Consider the following 24,545-nt stretch of genomic DNA (forward strand, 5'->3'; position numbering starts at 1 on the left):
TGGTTTAACCCTAATTCACAGGATGTATACAACAATAAACCCTAATGCTGAATTCTCAAAATTCAAATTTTGCAAATCCTGGTAATCAAACCCACGATTCACAGAAGAGCAACTTTGGGAAGGAGAAAGCACAGATTGGGGAGAAGATCACATCTGTCATAAATGGAATTGTTTCAAACAGTGCTAAAGGTGGGTTGATTATGGATCTTTATATTAGGATGGAACGCAGGCCTAATGGTAAGTGGGGGATTAGCTGGTCCAAGGTTTTTGAGGTGGACCCTTCGGTTGGCCAAGTTCCAAACCTTTACAATAATAAGCCCAAACAAAAACCTATTTTTAAGTGGCAGCCCAGACCATACCAGCCCAGTATTCCTTCCATCTTCACACAAAATCAGACCCACCCACACTCTAAGCCTTCCTCGCATGTTCCTCTCTCTCACCCAAATACTTCGGCAATATCTTCTCTAGTGGGTAGCAATAAGACCGAAGTTGAGCCAACTCCAACCCACATGGAACCGACATGCACCGAGAAGCTTCTCTCAGTGATCAACAATTCTGATGCTTCCGTGGATGAGTCTCAGTGTTCCGATGCGTCCGTCTGTATTCTGAAGGTGATGTGGCCTTGCAACGTGACATCCAACAAATCATCCATAAGCATACAAACAACGTCATCAAAAAATGTGGGAATGCCAAGTAGTGGGTTCTTGAATTGAGAGATGGGAGGAGGGTGGCAGTTCCGATTCAAATTTCTTTGCCACCGAGAGATGTTGTTGACAGTGTGGATGACTCGAATCAATTGGCGATGGTACCGGGGGTGTCATTGGAATCTAAGGAGATAATATTAGGACAGGAAAAAGGGGATGATGTTGTTGTGGAGGATTGGGTTTCAAATGTCTATTCTGAGGATGCTTTTCAATATACTGAGGGGCCTTTGCTGCCTCTAACTATTTAACCACTGGTTCTCTTTGCCTATGGGTGTTATGGATAATTGTGAAGGGTTAGCAACTCTGGATGTGGAGAAATTGCTGGGTAAGGACAATTACTCAGAATGGTTTCAGGAAAAATTCAATGGGTTTAATGATTTTCTGAGGACATCCCTCAAAAGGGAGTGGCCCTCTTTATCTCAGTTTATTTTGCATGAAATTGGAGATAAATCAAAAGCGCAATTCTATCTAGATCGATGGTGTGGAACATCTTCTCTTACAGACTACCATCCTGAATTATATAGGATTTGTTGAAACAAAGAGGCAAGTGTGGTTGATCTAATGAGGTACACCATTGGAGTCCTTCATTAGGAGATACATTTTTGTAAGGATTTGCATAATCGGTAATTGGAAGCTTTCTGGAGCTTCGTAAATACCATTTATGGCACTCCTATAAGGGAGATTGGGGAGGATAAGAGATGTTGGCTTCCTTAAGTAGCTTTCTTTGTATGGACTGTTGCCTTAGGGAAATTTCTGACAATTGACAATTTAAGGAAAAAGAGAGGTATGCATTTTAGATTGGTATTATATGTGCAAGTGTAATAGTGAAACCGTTGACCATCTATTCCTCCATTGTTCAGTTGCTTTGGAGTTGTGGAATATGGTTTTTGGTTTATTTGGAGTTTGTTAGATTATGCCAATGTCTATTGTTGAGCTTCTTGCTTGCTGGCAAGGTCGATTTGGTCGCCATCATAATGGAGATGTATGGATTGTTGTTCCTCATTGTTTGATGTGGTGTATTTTGAAGGAAAGAAATAGTAGGTGTTTTGAAAATAATGAGCATTCTATGCCTGATCTCAAGCTTCTATTTTTCAGGCTGGTCTAAGTGTGGACAAACCAACCTTTTTCTTCAATTTTGGATTTACTTGATTTATATGATTTTTGTATTTGACATGTACACCCTTGTATACTCTCTGTGTACTTGGGTGTCTCTTTTTTTTATATCAATAAATCTTTATTACTTATTGGAAAAAAAAAACATTTTAATAAAATCATGAAAGCTCAAAGAAGAGACTTATCTCGCAACTTTCATTCAGTCAAAGGGAGTCCTTAAATATAGTTGTTATAAATCCTCAATTGCTAACTCCCTTTCTTCAAATGTCCTCTCATGCCAAATACACTACAACAAGCAATGAGGAATAATCTTCCATCTCTCCAATCCTTTGCATCTTTCCCACTGTCCTTTCCAACATGCCAAAAATTCAATCACCTTTCAAGGAAACACTCAAGAAAAGCCAACCAAACTACAGCTCAAACTCCATAAAACACGGGCTACTGGGTAATGTAAGAACAAGTGGTTTACCAATTACCCATTATCTCTACACATGCAAAACCAATCCAAAACCATGATACCCCTTTTAGGCAAGATATCTATGGTCAGAATCTTTCCCCTTACAGTTGTCCAAAAAAAGTTCACCCATGGTTGCCTCTCACCAATGGTAGTCCATTTATAGACTGGGAGGCTTGAGGGTAATGGGACATTCAGGTGGTGTTTTGTTGATGTGAAATAAAAGAGCTATTGAAAAACAGGATTGTTGGTCCGGTTACTTTTCTATCAGTTTTATACAGCTCCATAGAAGGTGGCCCCCATTGAGTGTTTTTGAGGGTGTAAGGACCTAATGACAACAGGATGAAGTGTAAGCTACAAGAGGAGCTAAGGAGCATGGGGGACAGATGGACCAATCCATGGTGCATTGCTAAGGATTTTAATAAGTTTTCTAGCAAAAGGACACAAAAAGGCTTATGCTAGCAAAGGGGGAATTTTCAGACTTTATTGATGAGAGGCACTTGATTCATCTCCCCTTGGAGGATGGAAATTTTACATGGTCTAACTAATCACGAGATGCACAGCTGGCCTTGGATTTGATCTTTTTCTAGTCTCAACTGAGTGGAAGAAGAGATTTGATAAATCCATCCAGAGTCTCAAGCCTCAAGCTTTATCAGATCACTATCCTCTCTTATTAGACAAAGAATCTCCAACGCGGTAAGGGCCATTCCAATTTGAAAATATTTGGCTCAAAGGTTGAAGGCTTCTAGGAGAAAGTGAATGTATCATGAAACATTACCAGTTTACTGGCTCACCTAGCTATGTTCTAGTTAAGAAATTATGAGCCTTGAAGGAGGACCTGCCGAAATGGAATTGAGATGAGTTTGGGAAAATTGGGATGAGAAAAAAGACAATCTTGGAAGGATTAAAAGAGCTGGAAAAGGAAGAAGTAGATGCCCTCTCAAATAAGGAGAGGCAAAGAAGGATGAGTTAAATTTTGAATTTGAAAATTTGACACATCATGAGGAAATTAATTGGCACCAAGAATCTAGAGCACTCTGGTTGAAAGATGGAGACAACAATACAAGGTTTAGACAAGCCAATTCCAACAAAAACTTTACTATTGGCAAGCTTGAAGGGGATGGTGCACATCTTTCACAAGAATAGAAAGTAAAGGGATTGATTGTTCATTTCTATAAAAAACTCTGTTCTGAGTTTGAATATTGGAGATGCCAATTGGCTAGACTTGCCTTCTCTTAGTGAAACAAGTTGTAGATGGCTGGAAAGAGTATTCTCTAAAGACGAGATACTAGAGACCCTAAACGATATGGATGGAAAATTCAGTGGTTTGATTACAGGCTCTAAAGTTGGGGTTGATAATAAAAGCGTTCATGATATTTTCCACATTTTCACAGATGGCACCATTGTGTTTTGCATCACCTAAATAGCTTGATTACCTTCGATGTGTTCTTATTTGCCTTGCAACCATGTCTGAACTCAAAGTGAATCTGCACAAAAGTGAATTGGTCCCAGTGAAACACATAGGGAATTTGACAGGTCTTGCAGGTGTCCTAGGGTGCAAGGTTGGCTCACCGCCTATGAGCTACCTAAGCAAACCTTTGGGTTCTACATTCAAAGCTGGCAAAATCTGCAACCCTATTTTGGAAAGGATGGAAAAAGTTGTCCCCATCCAAAGGAGGAAGAGTGACCATAATTAAAAATACGTTATCTTCCATTCCTACCAAAAAGTTTCATTTTGTTAATTGGAGAGTGGTTTGCTCCCTTTTAATGAGGGAGGTTTAGGTATCAAAAAGCTTAGTACCTTAAAGCAAGCTCTCCGAGGGAAGTGGCTCAAGAGATTTGGAGTGGACTACAACCACCTTGGGAAAAGAGTAAATTTCACTAAGTATGATGACCAACAGAATATATTGGGGGTTCATATGGGACCATTGTGGAAAAGTATATGAGGGGGTGGGATTCCTTCTCCAAATTCTTATGATTCGAGGTGCGAGATAACTCCAATGTGAGGCTTTGGACAAACATTTGGTGTGGTGACCACTCTCATAAGGACATGTTCCAAGACCTCTTTGCCTTAGCAATGGACAAGGTATCAATATCTTCCTATCTAGCTAACCTATCTGAGGGAGAAGTTTATTAAAGACAAGAATAAAATAATATAGTGAAACAAAAGCAAGAAAGAGAGAACACAAGGAATAATATGGTTCTGAACGGCCTGTCCATTGGATAAAACCCTAATGGCTACATCTTTACTATATAATCAAGTCAACTATTACAGTGATCCCTTGATATGGTATATATAGAGACTAGAAGCTAGGGTTAGCCCTACATGGGCTTACAACATAACTAGGCCTCTTGGGCCATTACATCAACATAAAACCAATATCTTTAACACACCCCCTCAAGCTGGAGCATATAGTCATAGAAGTTCAGTTTGTAAAACAACTCTAAACAATTTCTACATAGTGCCAACTTGCTTGAAAAGGCTAAAAAGAGATGTGAACCTGCCAAAACCTTAGGGAACTAGCCAAAATTGAATACAAACCGTCCAAAATACTGAGATGAACCGGCTAAAGGTCTTCAATACCAAACAAGTAACCAAATAGAGGTTTTATAGGGTTAGGTTATACTTATCATGTATAAGGGACAGCCAAAATACAACCAAAATCCACCAAACAATATCTTATCTCTATTCAGGATTAAGTTATCCTAGATAAGGAATAGCCAAGTACTTGTACCCACACAACTCTTTAGCTACCAAACAAGTTTTATCCCTATACAAGATTAAGTTATCCTTATCTTAGAAAGGGAATAGCTTAAACCTTGAACCAAACAAGGGTATTCCCCGTTAACTATGACCAACATATCAATGACCTCAGAACTCACTGGCAACCACTATGCTAACAACCAACAACTCTGGCAACAACCACCAAGAACCAAAGAGAAAAACACCCTGGGACCACCAAAAACTATCAAGAGATAGAGGAAAAGCCACCACGAGCTCCAAAAAGCAACCTCCATGACCAGAAAACCATCGGGACAAGCTGGAACCCACTATGGAGCACCGGATCTGCTGAGACTCTCTAGAATACACCGAAAACAACAACCCAACAGCAAAAAAGCCATCAAGAAATGCCAAGAACAGCAGAAATCGGTGGACAGTTGGAAACCATCACCGATCTTCTGCCAAGAACAACAAAAACAAAGGCCAACCACCAAAATCTACCAAGTTGGGTTATGGGTCAGATCTGGAACTCAGGTCACATCTTACTTTAGGTTGGATCTGCAACACCAACAACAGCCACCGCGACAACCACTGATGACGACAATGAGGACAACAAGACAACCACCACCAACAATAGCAACCACTGACAACCACCCACAACAACAACAGCAACTATCAAGAACAACTAACAACAGCATCCACTGAGAACAACCAACAAACTTAGATCTAAAGGTTGCACAAGAAAACAACTATCGACAATCGAGAACAACAGAAACAACTAGTTAGGCATTGCATAAATCTGTTTGGTGGGTGAAAAAAATTATAGAAATTTTGAAAGATCAAAAGCAATTGGCCACAGGAGAGTGGCTCTAATACCATGCTAAATTACCAATTCTCCCAAAAGCTCAAGCTTCTAGAAATTGGTGAATTATTAAAAATAGTTTTAACACTCCTCACGTGTAGGCTAAACTCCCCCTTATTAAGGGGCCCAACACATGGGATTTGTAACATTTTAAATGGGGGGTAGAATAAAACCAGGAATCAAACTCAAGATTTTTAGCTTTGATACCATGAAAAATTACTAATTGTCCAAAAATTCTTACACTCTTTTCAGGACTTGGAGTTGGAAACAACAGACTTTTTCTTAAGTTTCTATATGATAATTTGCTTTCCTTGCCAAGTAATTAGCAACCGTGTGGATGCCTTAAAAGAAAGGTGTGTATGAGGTTTGCACATGGTACAATACCCTCAAGGATTCTACCAAGATGTACTTGCCCATGGAAGGGTATTCAAATGGCTAAGGACCCTCAAAAGGTGGCATTCTTTAAGTGGACTGCAACCCTTGAGAAAATCTTAGCAATTGACAACCTTCAAAAAAAAAAGGCACATATTGATAATTGACCAATGTTGTCTGTGTAAAAGCATTAGGGAATCTATTGATCACTTGCCTCTTCATTGTTCTTTGGCAACATATATGGACTTTCGTCATTGGGCTAGCTTGGGTGATGCTCAAAAAAATGGAGGGTTTTTTTTTATGGAATTAAGTGTTTTACTCTTGTCATCAAAGAGCATATTTTGCACTCTTTGTTTGATTGGATGCTTGCTCTAGGCAGGATCCCTTGGATGTCCTTTGTATATTTTGTTGATCCCAGATCTCCTTTCTTTGTGAAGTGTATTCATTGAAAAGGGTCTATTGACATCTATTTATGTGGCATTCTCTTTTCCTTTTCTCATTAAAAAAAAAAAAAAAAAAAAAACCCACAACATTCCATCCTCCTCTAGGACTAATGCAGACTGCATATAATAACTTTAACAACTGACCCATGATATATATATCTCCCAATCATGCTGTGATCAGAATAAAATAATATTCCAATGAAGTTCGCCAGTGTGTCACTCTAATTAATCAGCTACTAACCTCTTTTGTTCACTGCAATGTTATAAAATGTTAAATAAGCATCCTTTAGAATCATGACCACACCAAAGGTCATGCCAAAAGCATATTCTAGACCCTTAAAGTCTGGGGTTGTTTCATTTGGCCCTTTACATTTCAAAATTTTCATCTTAACTCTTCATGTTTGATTCCATTTTCATATTGGTCATACAATCCATTTTTATTAGTAATCTAACCTTTAGGTGCCCTAATGTTTAATTATTTCATGAAATAATATCTCTGAAATGTTGTTGAATGCAAGTTACGGAGTTGTTCTTAGTTCTAGAAGCTAGGAAAAAAGAGAAGTTGCGTGTAGAAGGTTTACAAAAGAAAATGGTCAAGGTGGGGCAGAAGGGTCACCGGGATGTTGGGAACTTAAAAATTTGACGAGTACCTAGAGTGGTGAGACTAACTCAGCTAGAGGAAGACAGGTTAGTAGGGATCGGGCTGTTGTGGTACATCAATGAATCTGAAAATTCTTTCATGGAACATTAGGGCTTTGAATGAGCAAGGAAAAGGCTTCAAGTTAGAGATTTGATAAGGAATTGGAGGGCAGATATCATTTGTCTTTAGGAAACTAAATTGAAGCTTATAACTAGAGGAATTATCCTTAGTCTATGGGATGGTCCACATGTGGACTGGGTTTATTTTATCATCCTGAATAGGGTGATGAACCTCATTTTTAGAGTAAAACAGTCTATAAAAATGAGTAATACACTCCGCAATGGATCCTTGGTCGAAGGACATCACCCCATCCACCATAAGCTTATCAATGGAATTAAACCTTCTATGAGAGTTGGCCATACGATGAAAGAATTTTGTGTTCGTATTTTTTAATGCAAAAAACTCTTGATTTCTTCCTCCAAAAAATTTCTTCCAACAAAGCCATTTTCTCCAACTCTCTGCTAATTCTTTCCTTATCCAAATTTTCCTCCACCGTAAGAGCATGACTATCCTTAACAGTCACTTGAAGATCACTCCACAACTTCTTCCCATTTTCTTCTACGTTACCAAACTCCTCCACATTCCATCTCTTGAGATTAACCTTCAGAGCCTTCAATTTAGTTGCTAAAACAAAACTAGGAGCTCCATGAAAATGATAAGACCCCTTCTAGGAGCGTATCCTTTCTACAAAACCCTCGTCCTTCGGCCATATATTCTCAAAATTAAAAGGCCTCCTTCCTTTATGAAAATAACCTCCCTCTAGAAGAATCGGAAAATGGTCTGATAACAACCTAGACTACTGCTTTTGACAAACAAAAGGAAACTTCTCCCCCCCAATTTGCTGTCACAAGAAATCTATCCAGCCTTGGCCTTGAAACAACCTCACGAGAATTAGACCAAGTGAAATTCTCACCTTCAAAAGAAAGATTAATCAAACCATGCTAAGTGATAGAATCAGAAAACTGAGCATAGCCAGAGTAAAAGAGATAGCCCGAGCATTCAGAGGGAAATTGCACAATATTAAAATCACCTCCCACACACCAAGGCACATTCCACCAGCTGCACAAACCAGATAGCTCCTCCCATAACAACCTTTTGTCTTTGTTAGAATTAGGCACATAAACTCCAGTAAAGGCCCATTCAAATTTATCAACCACATTTTTAAACCTACAAGAAACCAAAAAACGACCCACTGCTTCCTCCAAAATTTCCACCACCCTTCTGTCCCACATCACAAGCACCCCTCCAGAAGCAACCATAGAACTTATGGAGTTTGGAAGAATTTCTAAGGAAGATGCTATGTCGTTGGATAGACCTTGACGAGGATAAGGTATTTGGGATGGTTAGTGGGTTCAACGATGATAAGTCACTAGGTCCAATGGTTTCTCCATGGCCTTTTTTCAATCTTGCTAGAGCATCTTGAAATCAAATATTATGGTTGTCCTTCATAATTTCCATGAGCAAGCTGTGTTTGAGAAGAGTCTTAGTATCTGTTTAGGAACAGCTTATCTAACTTTTTGCTGAAAGCATTTTGTTGTAAGTTTGCCAAAATATACTTCTACCTTGAAAAAAGTGAGAAAACGTGGAAAAAAAATGAAGTTTTAAAAAACTGTACATAAAAGATAAAAACTAAAAACTAAAAGCCAAAACTGATGAGAAACAGACTCTTAATCTTTTTTTCCCTGCCCTCATTCCCAAGAAATCTTATGCTGTGGAAGTGAAGGATTTTCATCCTACTAGTTTGGTGGGAGGGATGTATGTTATTAGATCTAAGGTTTTGGCTATTCAATTGCTCAAAGGGAAGTGCATAGTCTTACCTCAGATTCTCAAAATGCCTTTGTTAAAGGTAGGCATATTTGGCTAGGAAGTGCAGATACTTCATTTAGGGTGTCGCACCCTTGTCAGACACGCATCAGACACTTGACACTCCTTAGATACTTCTGCATGGGTGTCCCAGTTGTGTCCTTTTTAAAAAAATAAATAAAAAATAAAAATTTAAAAATACAGGACAAAACCGAGACACTAAAACAAGAGGAATCGAATACCATTTCACAAAATAAAGAAAACATTCATGCTCTAGATAATAATATTACATTTTAAAATTAATAAAAATCTTTATCCTTTATTCGTATTCTAATTTTTGAATATCCTTTAATAATAATGAATTTGTTTTATTATCCATTATTACTCTTACTTTGATAAAAAAAAATAAATTATTAATAATATATAGAAATAAAATATTCATTATTTCTCTTAAATTGATATATGTTTAATATTATATGAAAAATAAATGCTTAACCATATATAAAAATATAATTAATAATTAATTAATAAACATATCCTACCGCAATTGTGTCCTTTTTCAAAAATTGCAATGTCGTCATACCTAAGGGTGTTCAAGCACCAAACTGCACCAACCCTCTGCCCCGAAACCAACTGAGCCGCACCACTCTACAAGCCGACCAACTGAACCAAAGTCAGCAATCGGAGAAGATAGTTGATTTCAACGCCGGTGCAGTCTTCCCGTCGGAGCTGGATGGTGTATTCCGATGCTAACCAAACCACACCGATATATATAGAGTTAGAAAAACGTATATAGAGAGTTGGAAAGAACAAGACATACCGAATTTTGTAACAAAGAGCTAAGTGGAATATGAGAGGGGGATGTGGACTGAGGCTAGGGTTTTGATATTCATGGGCTGGTTTGGGTTTTATTTTTAGGACTATAAGCTTAGTTTTCTCTAATTAATTTGGGTTAGGCTTGGGCTTGACCGTTGAAATCAAATTGCACAATTTTTCTCTACTTGATTTAGGCTAGGCTAGGCTTAGGCTTGGGCTTTGGCCCTTGGGATCATTAGTTCTTAAATATAGTAGTTGGCTTGGGTGTCAACCAAAGTCTCTCACAAACAATTGAAACGAGAAAGCCCCTCTCCTCTCACAACGAACTCTCTGATGCGTCACTCTCTCTCTCTCTCTCAAACCCTAACCCTAGCCACCGCTTGCTACCATCTCTCTGTTGAAATCTGGTTGCCTTCTCCAATCTCCTTGAATCAACTCTTTTTTTCTTGTAGGTAACTGGGTATTGATTAGATTGTCAAGGTACTAGCTAGCTCTTTTGAACTTTTGATTTTCTCTTTGAGGTTTGTAGATATGAGTTTTCAATCTATGGTTGTGAACACATGGGTTTTGATTTGTGGGTATGCAAGTTTCGATTTATGGCCATGAAAGTGTGGGTTTCAATTTTTGAGTATGTGGGTTAGAAAAACCAACCAACTGAGCCAACCCAATGCCCAAAAACCGTACCGATGGAGGTCGGAGAACAGACCTCCAACAACAATGATCGGAGATGGAGAAGAGGTAACCAATCCCTATAGTGCGGTTGTAAATTGGCCCAATAATCACACCGATTGAACCATGCACACCCCTCGCCCATGCCCTACCCGTACCCGTATCCATGCAAGTGCTTCCTAGGATTTTGGATTCTATTTTAATTGTTTCTGAACGTATAGACAGTAGAATGAAGACAGGGGTGCCATGGGTTATTTGCAACTTGGATGTTGAGAAAGCTTATGATCATGTGAATTGTAATTTTCTTATGTATTTGCTTAGGTGGTATGGCTTCTCAAAAAAATGGAGAAGGTGGATTATGTGGTGTATATCAAGTGTCAAATTCTTTATTTTGATCAATGGTACTCCGATTGATTTTTTTGGAAGCACTAGGGGTGTTCATCAAGGGGATCTATTATCTCCGCTCCTTTTTTATATTGTCACAGAGGTCATATGTCGAATGTGGCTGCTACTTTGGGTCAATTTTCAGGCTTCTCAGTAGGTAATTCAGCTGGTACATTGCTAACAGTGTCTCATCTCTTATTTGCAAATGATACACTTATTTTTTGTGATGCCGACTCACATCATTTAGCTGCTTTGCTTGGGATTCTTGCAGCTAGGTTGCACGGACACTTCATTTGGGTTGTCATATCCGTGTTGTACTTATATCATAACAGTTTTCTATCAACCGTATCATATTATAATTTTCAAAAATTGCTCGTGTTGCCATATCGTACCTGTACCCGTACCTGTGTCCATGTCCATGCACCTTGCTAGATTTGAAGTGGTGTCAAGGTTAAAAATGAATTTGTTGAAGTCAGAATAGGTCCCAATTGGTAACATGCCTAATATGGATGAATTAGTGGAGATTTTGAGTTGTCAATAGTCTTCACTTCCTTTGAAATACTTGGGCCTTCCGTTAGGAGCTACCTATAAAGAGGAGACAATTTGGAACCCTATTTTGGAGAAGATGGAGCAGCATCTAGCTGGGTGGAAAATGTTGTATTTATCTATGGGAGGCAAAGTAAATCTTATTAAGAGTACTCTATCCAGTTTGTGTACTTATTTCCTTTCTCTCCTTCCGGTAAAGATCGCTAATCATCTAGGAAGCACCTGCACAGATTTGGGTGCGGGTACAATGCAGCAACATGGAAATTTTTGAAAAAGTAGGACATGGGTGTGGCGGGATACGTTTATTAATTAATTATTAAATATATTTTTATTTTTATTTTCTATATATTGATAAGCATTTTTTTTCATATAATGGTAAACATATATCAATTTAAAAGCAATAGTAGATAATAAAGTGAATACATAACCATTACATGATAAACCAACAAAAGAAAAAAAGCAATCAACATATTTTTTTTAAATCTACAGTAAAATTTATAAAACAAAAGAAGCAATCAACATATTTTTTTACTTAGCAAAAAAAGAAAAGAAATCAGGATATCGTTTTTCAATTAAGAAATTAACTCAATAGTACAACTTATCAAAAGTAAGTGGTGAATCCAAATGAGAACCATTAACAACTTATTACCAAAAATTTGTTGTAAAATTATTGCGAAAATATTGTGCTCATAACACTACTTTTTATATAATAAAACTTTTTAATTTTAATATTTTTTTTATATAAAATATTTATGCACATGCTTGGAAGTTGTGAAAAAAAAAATGGTGGTAGCTGATTGTAAAGTGTATGGTTTATTAACCATACACATGGGCACCTTGGGCTTGAAGCTTCTTTAGCATATCTACAACACTAAAAAAATTTTGGGACGTGAGTGCAGCCGTGTCCAAGCCGCACGCCGCGTCCCCAAGGCTGCAGCGACCAGATTGCTGCACCCATGCTTCCCAACTAATCGTATGGAAAAACTACAAAGAGACTTTCTTTGGAGTGGTATTCATGCTCCTAAGGTACGTCTGGTCTAAGGTTTGTATGCCAGTGCATATAATGGAGGTTTAGGCATCTGAGAAGATTTAATTCTGCTTTGCTTGGCAAATGGTTGTGGCGGTATGAAACAGAGAGAGAGGCCTTTTGAAGAAGGGTCATTGAGGCAAAATATGGGGACAGAGGGAATGGTTGGTGTACAAAACCAATGTCAGGGACCTATGGTGTTAGAACGTGGAAATCCATTCGAAGTGGTTGGCTGGCTTTTACTAAATTTCTTCAGTTTGATGTGAGTGATGGTACTAGCGTAAAGTTCTGGGAGGATGTATGGTGTAGGGATTGTTCTCTTAAGAAAGAATTTCCAAAATTGTATAGCATTAGTCGGGCAAGGGAGTCTTTAGTGTTGGAGGTCATGCATTTCTCTGATGGGAGGCCTCTAGCGCAAGATTGGGAGGTAGACTCATTAGCTCTATTTTTGGATATGCTTTTTTCCACAAATGTGCAGGGTGTTGGTGCTAACAAACTTTGCTAAAACCAAGCAATAAGTAGAGGTTTTGAGGTTCAAAATTTCTATCACTCTTTATCTCCTATCCTCTATTGTCCTTGGAAAATGGTGTGGCAATCAAATGTTCCTCCTAGAGTAGCATTCTTTTCTTGGACCACTACCTTAGGTAAGATCTTAGCTACAATTAATCTTTGAAAGTGGCATATTGCAGTGCTAGATTGGTGTTTTATGTGTAAAAGGTGTGGGGAATTAGTGGATCACCTTTTTTTTCATTGTCCTATAACATATGAGTTGTGGTCTATGGTATTTTCTATTTTGCTTGTTTGGTATCCATTGGGTTATGCCGTATAAAGTTAGTGAGCAGTAAGATTCTTGGCAAAGCAAGTTCAGTAGACATCGAAATATTGATTTATGGAGGTTTGTGCCGCAATGTTTGTTTTGGTGTTTATGGCGGAAGCGAAATGCTATATGCTTTAAGAATTATGAACAGTCTATTCTAGAATTAAGTCTTTCTTTTTCTGTACTCTCCTTGATTAGAGTTTAGTTTTGCCATCTTGTTCTTGTTTATCTCTCCCCAATCTTATTGATCGTTGTAATCTGGTTCTTGATTTGTGCCGTCGTAGTACAAGCAGTCAAATTACAAATGGAAAGTGGAAATGAACTGTGGGAGGAATATAAAATAGAATTAAACATGAGAGAGCAAGATTAAAATTTGAAACAGGCCAATAAAAACAACCCAAACTTTAAAGGCCAAAAGTGTACTCTAGTTAGAAAGAGAGAGAGGAGAGTAAGAGAAAAGAGAGGGAGGAAAAATAACCCTAAGGCCAACGCGCCTTAATACTTAAACACTGAATTTTATTAACTCTAACTTGTTTGAATACAATAAGAGACAATTACATAGTAGAACTAGGACTTTTACATTGACTAGAAAACCAAACCCAAATTGAATTATAAACCAAAGCCCATACACAAAGACCCATAAACTAAATAGGACTAACTTATTAAGCTCATAACTACAGCCCATACCTAACAATTGTAGAATTACTAAAATACCCTTTACGCTAGAATAACCAAACATTTTTTTTTTAAACCGTAGTTAACTACCATGGACACTTATTCTTGGGCTTTGCCTTCACCTTAGGTTTCCAAAGGGGATGGATATTCTTCCTCTTACCATACTATGGTTGCACCATCAAATTGTACTACAATTGGGGGTGTCATCTAGCTCTATTACATGATTTTTTTACTTACACATATGTCCACTTGAATTCTTTAATGGTCTGTTTGGATAACATAGATTTGGATTTGAGCGGGTCCAAATCCAAATCCATTGTTTGGATAAGTTAAAAGAGTTGGATTTGGATTTGGCCCAAATCCATCTTGGATTTCAGGGGTCCAAATCTATGGATTTAAAATCCCCTCACATACCCAGGTATTTAGAAATCCCTTACCTACGCTTGCCCTCTGTTCTCAGAAACTGTCACGCACTCTATTCCTCTATTCTCAGTAGTCAGTGCTTCTTTCTCATTCTCGCAGCGAGGTTTGTCTCTCTCAACTCTTTTCTTCCTCTTTATCCTCTCTATTTCTCTCTTTCTACTAAATTTGAATCATAAAGGCTTTGGGGTTTTCAATGGGTTTCATTTTTTTTTTTTTGTGGGTTTTTTTGGGTTTCCTCTGATTTGTGTGTGGGTTTTGTTTAGGATTCGTTTGATTTGTTTGTGGGTTTTGTTTCATAGAATTTTCAATGATTTGTTTTGAGTTTGTTTTTATTTTCTATTTCTATTTTCATTCGTTGGTTTGTAATGCAAATTATGTGTTTGATGAAATGCTTCTATGAACTGATATACATAAATAGAGCATGCGAATTGTTATAAGCTTTTGGTTCATTTTTTTCAAGACTCATTGTGTGTGTAAACAATTCTTGTAGCTATTTGTTGAATTTTTTCAATGAGGTTGTACAATTGAGCTGGTGCTTTGGTAAAAGCATCATGCAGTGGTAGGTGAGGAGGCAAGGTACATTAGATTAGATGACACCAATCCCATAATCATACACTTGAACTTTCATTAGAGAAGAGAAGGAAAAATGTTTCCCGGCTGGTGCAACTTCTTTCTTATTACTTATCAAAAAAAAAAGAAGAGAAGGAAATTGAAATGGTAGCATAGGAATTTTTGCAGCTAGTGAAGGATTTGTAAGCTTGACAATTGTGGCACCAATACCTGTCCTTATAAATCCAATTGAATTCCTTTTCTAAGCTACCTTCTGGGTTAGGAACAGAATTTTGCTACCTTCTCATTTTTTGTAGCCAGTGGGGTCTTGATTTTTTCGATATTTCTCCTTTTTCGCATCTGGGTCTTTCTCTATCGAGGATTTTCACCAAGCATGAGTGATTTTTAATGCTTTTATTTTTTTTTTAGTTGTCTGGATTTGAATCTGAGGCTAATTTGATTTATTTACTGCTTCAATTGGTTTTAGAGTAGTTAAACTGATAAAGTTCAAATTTTTATGCTTGAATGTTATGGAAATTTGCAATTTTGAATTGGGTTCGTTGTAATTTTCGTGATCTTGGAGATATGTTTTTGTACAACAGTTAGTTGGCACTTTGTATGTACTTTTAATTGCTTTTAGGAGCAACGTTTGGTTTTTCTTTTTACAAAGAAAAATCGCTTTCAGTGTGCTAATTGAACAGTACCTATATTCTATCTTAGTTCCGTTGTAGTTTGAAACTTAAATTTCTTATTAGTTTCATCGTAGTTTGAGGTTAAGTGGAAACACATTGATGATTTGGTTTTTATGTGATCATGGTAATGTGAAGTAAAACAATGTAGTGCTTGGACTATGAGATAATTAGGCCAAATCATGACCTTTAAGTTCAATTTAAGTTGTAAGAAAATGAATGATGACCTAGCAGGTTCAAGAGAAGTAGGTTCTTAGTTTATGGAATAGCATAGGTTGGGCTGGTTTGAGGCAGAGAAAAGGTGAAGAAAATTAATTGAATGTGGCTATTTTAAACTTGAAAAATAATTGAATTTGGCTATTTGAAGGTTTAGATTTAGATGTGCAGTGATTCCTAGCAACTGTGCTTCATTTCTATTCTCCTATGTCTAGGTCCTTTGGTCCATAATGCAGTCATCATGGTTGGTTTGTAGGTATATCTTATATGAGGAAAATGTTTGGCTGTAAGGAAGAATTTATATTGTTGGATCTAGACTCAACATATTTTTGTAGGATGGTATCAATCTAATTTATGCTCAGCGATGCTCTTGCAGTGGAAATTGAAATGTTGTTTATTATTCATATCTGTAGTTTTTTTTTTTTTGATAGGTAATAAAACTTTTATTGAAAAAATTGAACATCATGTTCACGATGGTGAACACTTAGAACAATGAAACAAATACACGAAGATCAAGAGCTACAGGAAATAGAAACTAAAAAATCAGATACAGCAGTACAATTTGTCCACCCCCAAACACGAGCCCAAAGAAACAAAGTACGAAAAATTAAACATTTTAAATGTTCCAACATTCTCGCCTTATCTTCAAAAATGCGGGCGTTACGTTCCTGCCAAACTAACCACATTAAACAAGCCGGGACCATATTCCAAATGGATGAACAATGCTTTCCAATCCAGTTTCTCCAAATAAAGAAAAAAGAGTTCACTGACCTTGGCATTACCCATTGAATCCCAAACACGGCAAAAACTTCACACCATAAGGCATGAGAGAACTTACAGTGAAGAAGAAGGTGGTCCACTGATTCCCCATCACAGCAACATAAACAACATCTATTGACCAAAAACTGACCTTTCTTAATAAGATTGTCAATGGTGAGTATCCCATCATTAGCTGCTATCCATAAAAAGAAAGACACCCGTTTAGGCACCTTATTATGCCATATACACTCCCAAGGAAAATCATCAGTGATAGGACTAGATAATAGCTTATAAAAGGAGTGCACATCAAAAACACCAGATGTAGTCAATCTCCAGACTAACTGATCTTCCCCCTCACCCCTCAGCATAGAGGAATAAATAAGCTCAAAGAATGAGTAGACAGTGGTTGTCTGCCAATCCTGAGGACCATGACGAAACAATAAATTCCAACTCCTACCTCCTTCTGAATTTGATACAACCAAGTCAGATACCCATGCTTCTTTAGAGACTGAGCAAGCATACATAGAAGGGAAGAGTTCCTTCAACGAAGTAGGCCCACACCATGGGTCATGCCAAAAACGAACACGGCTGCCCTCCCCCACATTATACAGAATCTGGCTAAAGAATTTTCCTGTTCCTTCTGTGATACTCCTCCACATCCCACACCCGTGAGCACCTCTTACCCCTCTAGTGCACCAGCCTCCTCTTGCCTCCCCATATTTGTCTGCTATAACCTGATGCCATAGTCTATGATTCTCTCTCCCAAAACGCCACAACCACTTCCCAAGCAAAGCCTTGTTAAACAGCCTAACCCTCCGGATTCCCAAACCACCACATTCGACGGGCAAGCATACCTTATCCCATGCAACTAAAGGATACTTAAAGACCTCCTCTGAGGCCCCCCAAAGGAAATTCCTCTGAATCCTTTCAATTCTTGCTGCCACAGCCTGAGGGATAGTAAACAACGATAAAAAGTAAGTGGGAAAACTCGATAGGGTACTCTTTAACAAAGTAAGCCCACCTCCTTTCGACAAGTAAAGTCTTTTCCATCCAGCCAACCGATTCTCCATCTTTTCTATAATAGGATTCCAAATGGATGAATCCTTATAGTGTGCCCCGAGAGGCATGCCCAAATATCTCATGGGCAGAGTGCCCACCTTGCAGCAAAGGATACGAGCCAAACCATTCAAATTCCCAACATCGCCAACAGGAACAATCTCACTCTTGCCTACATTAACTTTCAAGCCTGTAATGGCTTCAAAGAAGATCAGCACCATTCGCTCATATAATAATTGTTCCCTAGAAGCATCACAAAACAAAATAGTATCATCAGCAAAAAGAAGGTGAGAGATATGGATACCCCCATGACTATGGGACCCCGCTTGAAATCCACAAAGAAAACCACCATTTTCTGTCCTCTTCAATAGCCTACTCAACACCTCCATAACCATGAGAAATAAAAGCGGAGACAAAGAATCCCCTTGGCGAAGACCACAAGAACTACCAAAGAAACCCGCAGGAGATCCATTAACCAGAACTGAAAATTTAACTGTAGAGATGCACGCCTTAATCCACCTACTCCACCTTGCCCCAAATCCCATCCTTTCCATGAGATAAAATAGTGCATTCCAGTTCACATGATCATAAGTTTTCTCAATGTCTAGCTTAATTATAACACCAGGAACACCACTCTTCAACCTGCTGTCTAAGCATTCATTGGCGATTAGAACCGAATTAAGGATTTGTCTCCCTCCCACAAAAGAATTTTGAGAGTCAGAAATCAATTTATCCAAAACCCCTCTAAGTCTATGAGCCAGCACCTTAGCCAAAAGTTTATAAAGGCTACCCACAAGACTAATAGGACGAAAGTCTTTGATATTTACTGCATTGGTCTTCTTGGGGATCAAACAAAGAAACGTGGCATTTAGAGATTTCTCAAAAACGCATTGACTGTGAAAATCTTTGAAGAAAGCCAAAACATCCCCTTCTAAAACACTCCAGCATTTCTGAAAAAAAGCCATAGTAAACCCATCTGGCCCAGGGGCCTTATCACCTTCCACCTCCTTAAGAACCTCAATACTCTCCTCCTTCTCAAACTCTCTCTCCAACATATCCCTCTCAGTTTCATCTAGACAAGTGAACTCTAACCCATCAATAGTAGGTCTCCAAGCTTCCGGTTCCTGATATAATCTCTTATAAAAACCCACCACCTGATCTGTAACAACTGACTCCTCCTCAAAGAGAACGCCATCCACCTCCACTCCCCTAATTTGATTGTTTCGCCTATGGGAATTGGCAATTCTATGAAAGAACCGTGTGTTGTTATCACCTTCTTTGATAAAAAGAGTCTTGGATTTCTGCCTCGAAGAAATCTCTTCCAAAGAAGCCAAATAGTCTAAATCGGATATAACCACTAACCTTCTATTCCGGTCCTCTTGAGTCAACATCTGCATCTCTTCTCTCCTATCAATGTCTAAGAGCTCAGTCAATAAACTCTTTTTTCTAAAAGCTACATCTCCAAAAACATGCTTGTTCCAATGCTTCAAATCCCTTTTAAGGGCTTTTAACTTACAAGCTAGAATGTAACTTGAAGGTCCCACGAAATGATAACCATTCCACCACTGACGAACCTTATCCACAAACCCTCCACCTTTAACCACATATTTTCAAATCTAAAAGGGCTCTTCCCCCTTGACATACCACCCGCCTCCACTAGCAAAGGACAATGATCCGACACCACCCTAGGGAGAGTCCTTTGAGTCACATCTAAGAAATGCTCTTCCCAATCTGCTGTCATCAAAACTCTATCAAGTCTGGACATAGAAGGATTATCCGCCGAGTCTCGAAACCAAGTATATTCACCTCCTACCAAAGGCAAATCAATCAGCGAATGTTTTGCAATGAAATCCGAGAAATTAAACATAGCTGGACTAAAAGAATTACAACCAAGTCTCTCACCCGGGTAACGAATAACGTTGAAATCACCAAACAGGCACCAAGCCCCAGCCCACCGTGATCTCACTAAATCTAATTCAGCCCACATTGCATCCCTAAAACTTCCATCAGTCGGTCCATACACCCCTGAACAAATCCATTCAAAGCCATCTGACACTCCCTTCAACAAAACTGAAATTGAAAAACTACCAACCACTAAATCTACTCTCTCAAATACCCTTCTATCCCACATCAGAATGACACCACCAGCTGTATGTATGGCATCTAAGGCCCCCCAATCTACAAAAGGGCTACCCCAGAGGCTTTTTACCAAGCTGGAACTGGTGTTGTCCAGTTTAGATTCTTGAAAACATACGATATCACACTTCCATTCCCGTAAAAGATTCTTCACAACATCTCTCTTATGAGGATTATTTAAGCCCCTCACATTCCATGACAAAATTTTTAAATTCATTTACCAACAGACGAACCTGAAATAGAGGATTTCAAACAGCCTCTAGAACTTCTACCAGAATGGCCATCATAATTAATAGAAGAGAACAAATTTCTTAACTCCCTCATCCCCTTTTGGGTTGAATTGTTTACCCGACGAGAAGTAACAGCATTTGCTTGCTGCTCCCAAACCCTCTCAAGTTTTAGAAAAAAATCAATACATTGTCTTTCACAACAATCAATTGGGAAACCCACAAAAGCACCAAAACCGCCAATCATCCTTCTCACCCATTCTGAAGGCTCCAAAACCTCTTCCACTGAACACCCATCTGAACCAGAGACGAGATCATGAAAACCTTTTGGATCCCACAGAGCCAGAGGTGTAATGACCTCAGGATTGACAGCCTCCTCACCCTTATCCGAAAACAAAGAGTCATCCCAATTCAGTCTAGGAACCTCGGAATCAATCAAACCACGACCCACCTCAAAAATAGGAAAATTCAAGTCCGAACCCACCACCAATTGGCTCTGAACCTGAACTGGACATCCAGAATTATCAACGGTTGTCGAACAATCTCCACCTGAGGTATCGGCAACCAACAACCCAGACCCTTGACCCAACATACGATCAGTGACATCAGGGGATTGGGCCGGTTCTCTATCGGCGCTCAAAACTGCCTCCACAAAAGTACCGTGCTCATCTGAACCCGAAACAGGAACATCAAGCTTCGTGACATTGACGATAGAGCAGCTCCATCTCTCGCCGGAGCTCTGGATCTCCCCTGCCTCTTCCTTGCGATTCCCTGGTTCCTCATCGGACTTCGTTTCAGCAACAAGAACTCCACCCAGTTATTTGTAGTTGCAATTGCATTGTTTTGTTTGGTGTGATTTCATGGATTTTCTTTGATAACCTTTTTTTTTAGTTATAGCTTCTTATTGTTTGTATTTTGAAAAATGAACAGAGACAAAAATGACCAATGATGGAAGAGATATATCCATTCAACGAAAACGTAAAAGAGAGGCGATGGAAGCATATAAGGAAGAGGCGATGAGATTTTTGCCTTTGCTAGTGGAGTTTTTTGTTATGCTTGTTGGAATATGCTCGCGTAGGAAGTACTTTGTGAGAGAACCATTAAGAAGTGAAATTGAAGAGGGGATTTATCAGAGGAGACTTTGGATGGGATCTCTAGCTTAGGAATTTAAATGCATATCAGAATTATGCATAAACACACATAGGTTTAACAAGTTATGTAACATTTTGTGTGATGAGAATGGATTAGTTGTCACAAGAAATGTTACGGTTAGGGAAGTTGTAGCATTGTTTTTACATATTCTTGCTCATGACCTCAAGAATAGAACAATTAAAAATGTCTTTGCTCGTTCTAGGGAAACTATAAGTAGACAATTTCAATAATTGGGAAGATATTTTTTTAGTTGTTTATGACTAAAGATATTTAGTTATTATCTTGTCCATTGAATTATTAATATTTCCTCATGTATTTATTAAAAATGTTACTAAAATTAAAATGTAGAAGGATTAACTAAAATATATTCTATTGATCTTAAATCTAAATCCAAATCCAAATCCAAATCCAAGTTTAGTTATCCAAACAATAGAATTTCAAATGATGAATTTCAAATCCTTCTTTGTTTAAAAAGACCCAAACAAAGAATTTTAAAATCAAGGAATTTCAAATCAAGGCATTTTAAATCAATGGATTTCAAATCCAAATCCAAATGTTGTCATCCAAACACAACCTAAGGAAACTTGCCATTTCGAGCTTTCCTTCCTTCTAATAAAATATCTAATCCATCAGCACGAAAAAAAAAAAAAAAAAAAAAAAAAAAAAAAAAAAAAAAAAAAAAAAAAAAAAAAACCACAAATTTCTTTGATGGACAAGCCCCCTAATTATAAAAAATTACAAATGACATTTTAATTATCCATATGAAAATTTTTCTCCTCCCCAAAACCTCTCCAGAGAAAGTAAAAATAAACCTACTATCCAAATTAGTTTTCAATCAAAGGCATTATTGATGCTACTGCCCCTTTCTTTGATAACCAAGTTAATGCCACCTGAGTTGGATATGATGATCTTTCCTAAACTTGCTCATAGTATGAAATTCTCCAAACAAGTCTTGCACGTGCATGACTATTCATATTGTTTCACCATATCAATGCATAATCTGGGCACTCACCCCACAGATAGGTTCTCTTGTTATCAAAGTCTCATCATACCATGCAAACATCTAAGAACATTTTTTTTTTAAGTGTAGAATTATATCAAAATAATCATGTTCAGTTCTCATTCTAAAACACTCCAAGGCTACCCTAGGCCAATTGCGTATGATGTTTCAATTGTCAGATTTTTTAAAATAAAAAATAAAAACATTTATATCGGATAATTTCAATTTCCCATCATATCAAGTGATACTTATCATCTTGAAAGGAAATGACCACCACTCTCCCAAAAATTGCATTATTGCACCCACGACATAGCTTTGAGATGATTGTTCGAGAATGCTCATTCGTGAAGAATAGCATTTCCAATGTTACAAATCACAGTGTTAGCTAAACAACAATCAAACCGGGCAGAGAATACACACACAGAAAACACACAATTGAGAACCATACAACAGCCTGAATTGAAAACATCAAAATCAGAACTCAAATTATTTAATCAAACAGGTGGTGGGCAAGAATCATGTTTTCACCTGAGAAGTGGCATGCTGAATATCCTCAGTCATAATGGGCAAATCCGATAAAACAAAGTCTCCAGAAGGGAACCGAGCCAGTGGCTTCCGACCCAAATCCATGACCACTTCAATCAACTGATGAAGCTCAGGGTGTTCGCTAATCCTTCGACGCATTTCTTCGGGCAGTAAAGCCAAAAGGCGGCCCAATTCGACATCAAAATCGTCGCCGTCGTCGTCATAGAACGAAGGAGGAGCCGATGAGTCAAAACTGGAAGAACCCAGAAGAGATTTTCGATATTTGGTGAAAAAGTGAGGAAGAAATGGGCGTGTTCGTGGTGGGAATCGGTTTTGGTAGTAGTAAGAGCGGATTTTGGATTGGGTCCAGGGAAGTTGGAGTTGGTGTCCGTGTGGGAATGGAGTGGTTTGGGGAAGCACAGCAGAATAGAGCATCTGCTTTGGCGGGAAGATTGCCTTTGGGGGTTTTTTTTTTTTTTTTTTTTTTTGGGGGGGATAAAAATTGCCTTTAGGGTTTGGATTTGGGGTTTGAATTATTCAAATGGAGATTTTTTGTGATGAAATCATGAATGTCTCAATGGTGGGTTTGCGTTTTTTTAATGTTAATAATATATTTGTAATTTACAATTTGTAGTCGGTTGAAATTTTTTTTTTTTTTTTTTTTAAGAAAAGATAGAGTAGCCGGTTGACATTAAAAAAGGTATAGTTTTGAATTCCTTTCCGTGACTGATGAAATTTTTCATTCCAATTGGGATGCTCTTGTTTGAGTGTAAAATATTTTTTGAGTGTAAAATATTTTCAAGTGAAAATATTTTTCGGAAAAGAAAATATTTTCAAGTGTTTGGTTGCATTCTAAAAATTGTTTTGAAAAATATTTTCATGTGTTTAATTGTATTCTTAAAATGCTATTTTTCTATTGATTTCTCACATTTTCTCAGCTTTTAAACAAATTTTATAATAGAAAATTTCAATATATATACTAAAAAGAAAAAAAAATCTGCTCAAAACAATTCATTAAACTAAAAAACTTGGTCAAGTTGAGAGAGGGAGGAAGAAAGAGTGATCGATCATGGATCATGGGCAATGAGATCGAGACGACGAGATTGGTCATGGGCAACGAGGTCGAGACGATGATGATGAGATTGAGACGATGAGAACGGTCAAACGGCAGCAAGCTTTAGGCTGCGACAAGATCGGAATGATGAGATCAGTCATGGGCGACAAGATCGAGACGACGGCAATAAGATTGAGATGACGAGATCAATTAAACGATGGCAAGCTCTAGGCGGCAACAAGCTTCAATCGGCAGTGGGGTTCAGGTCTCAGGTTCACTCTCTCTCTCTCTCTCTCTCTCTCTCTCTCTCTCTCTCTCTCTCTCTCTCTCTCTCAGGTAGGCTGAAAATAGGTGTAATTAGTTTGAAGATAAAATAAAAGTGTAAATTATTTTACACTTCAAGGCTTGATATTTTACAGTCAACGAAAATTATTTTCTGTTTGACTGAATTTTTCGGCTAACCCAAACACGTCCCGTGGTGTAAAATATTTTCCAGATTTCGTTTACTGCCTAAACAAACACACCTTTAGTTTAATTATTACAAATTATTCATCTATTCTATCTCCTTCTAATTTTTGTCTATTTTGCTTCATTCTATCTATTCTGGTATATTTCACTAAATTCGAACCAATCTAGTAATGATAATCCTCAA

The 24,545-nt window shown here is 37.9% G+C and overlaps 1 protein-coding gene across 3 annotated transcripts in view; it reads right to left on the bottom strand.

Annotated features, from left to right (window-relative positions):
• LOC111992181 (protein SEEDLING PLASTID DEVELOPMENT 1) overlaps nucleotides 1–23,431 on the bottom strand; it is a 48,678-nt gene extending 25,247 nt beyond the window's left edge. The window contains exon 1 of one of the 3 annotated variants that reach the window (XM_024024014.2): nucleotides 22,843–23,431. In XM_024024014.2, the coding sequence (XP_023879782.2) occupies nucleotides 22,843–23,274 (432 nt within the window). In that variant the 5' untranslated portion in view covers nucleotides 23,275–23,431. Of the gene's footprint in view, nucleotides 1–9,187; nucleotides 9,310–22,842 lie in introns of those variants that run through there. The other 2 variants (XM_065773663.1, XM_065773662.1) reach the window with 2 other exon arrangements.
• Nucleotides 23,432–24,545: the final 1,114 nt, after the last annotated feature.

Source organism: Quercus suber, unplaced genomic scaffold, assembly GCF_002906115.3.
Source record: "Quercus suber isolate HL8 unplaced genomic scaffold, Cork oak 2.0 scaffold_78, whole genome shotgun sequence".
Classification (NCBI taxonomy): Eukaryota; Viridiplantae; Streptophyta; class Magnoliopsida; order Fagales; family Fagaceae; genus Quercus; species Quercus suber.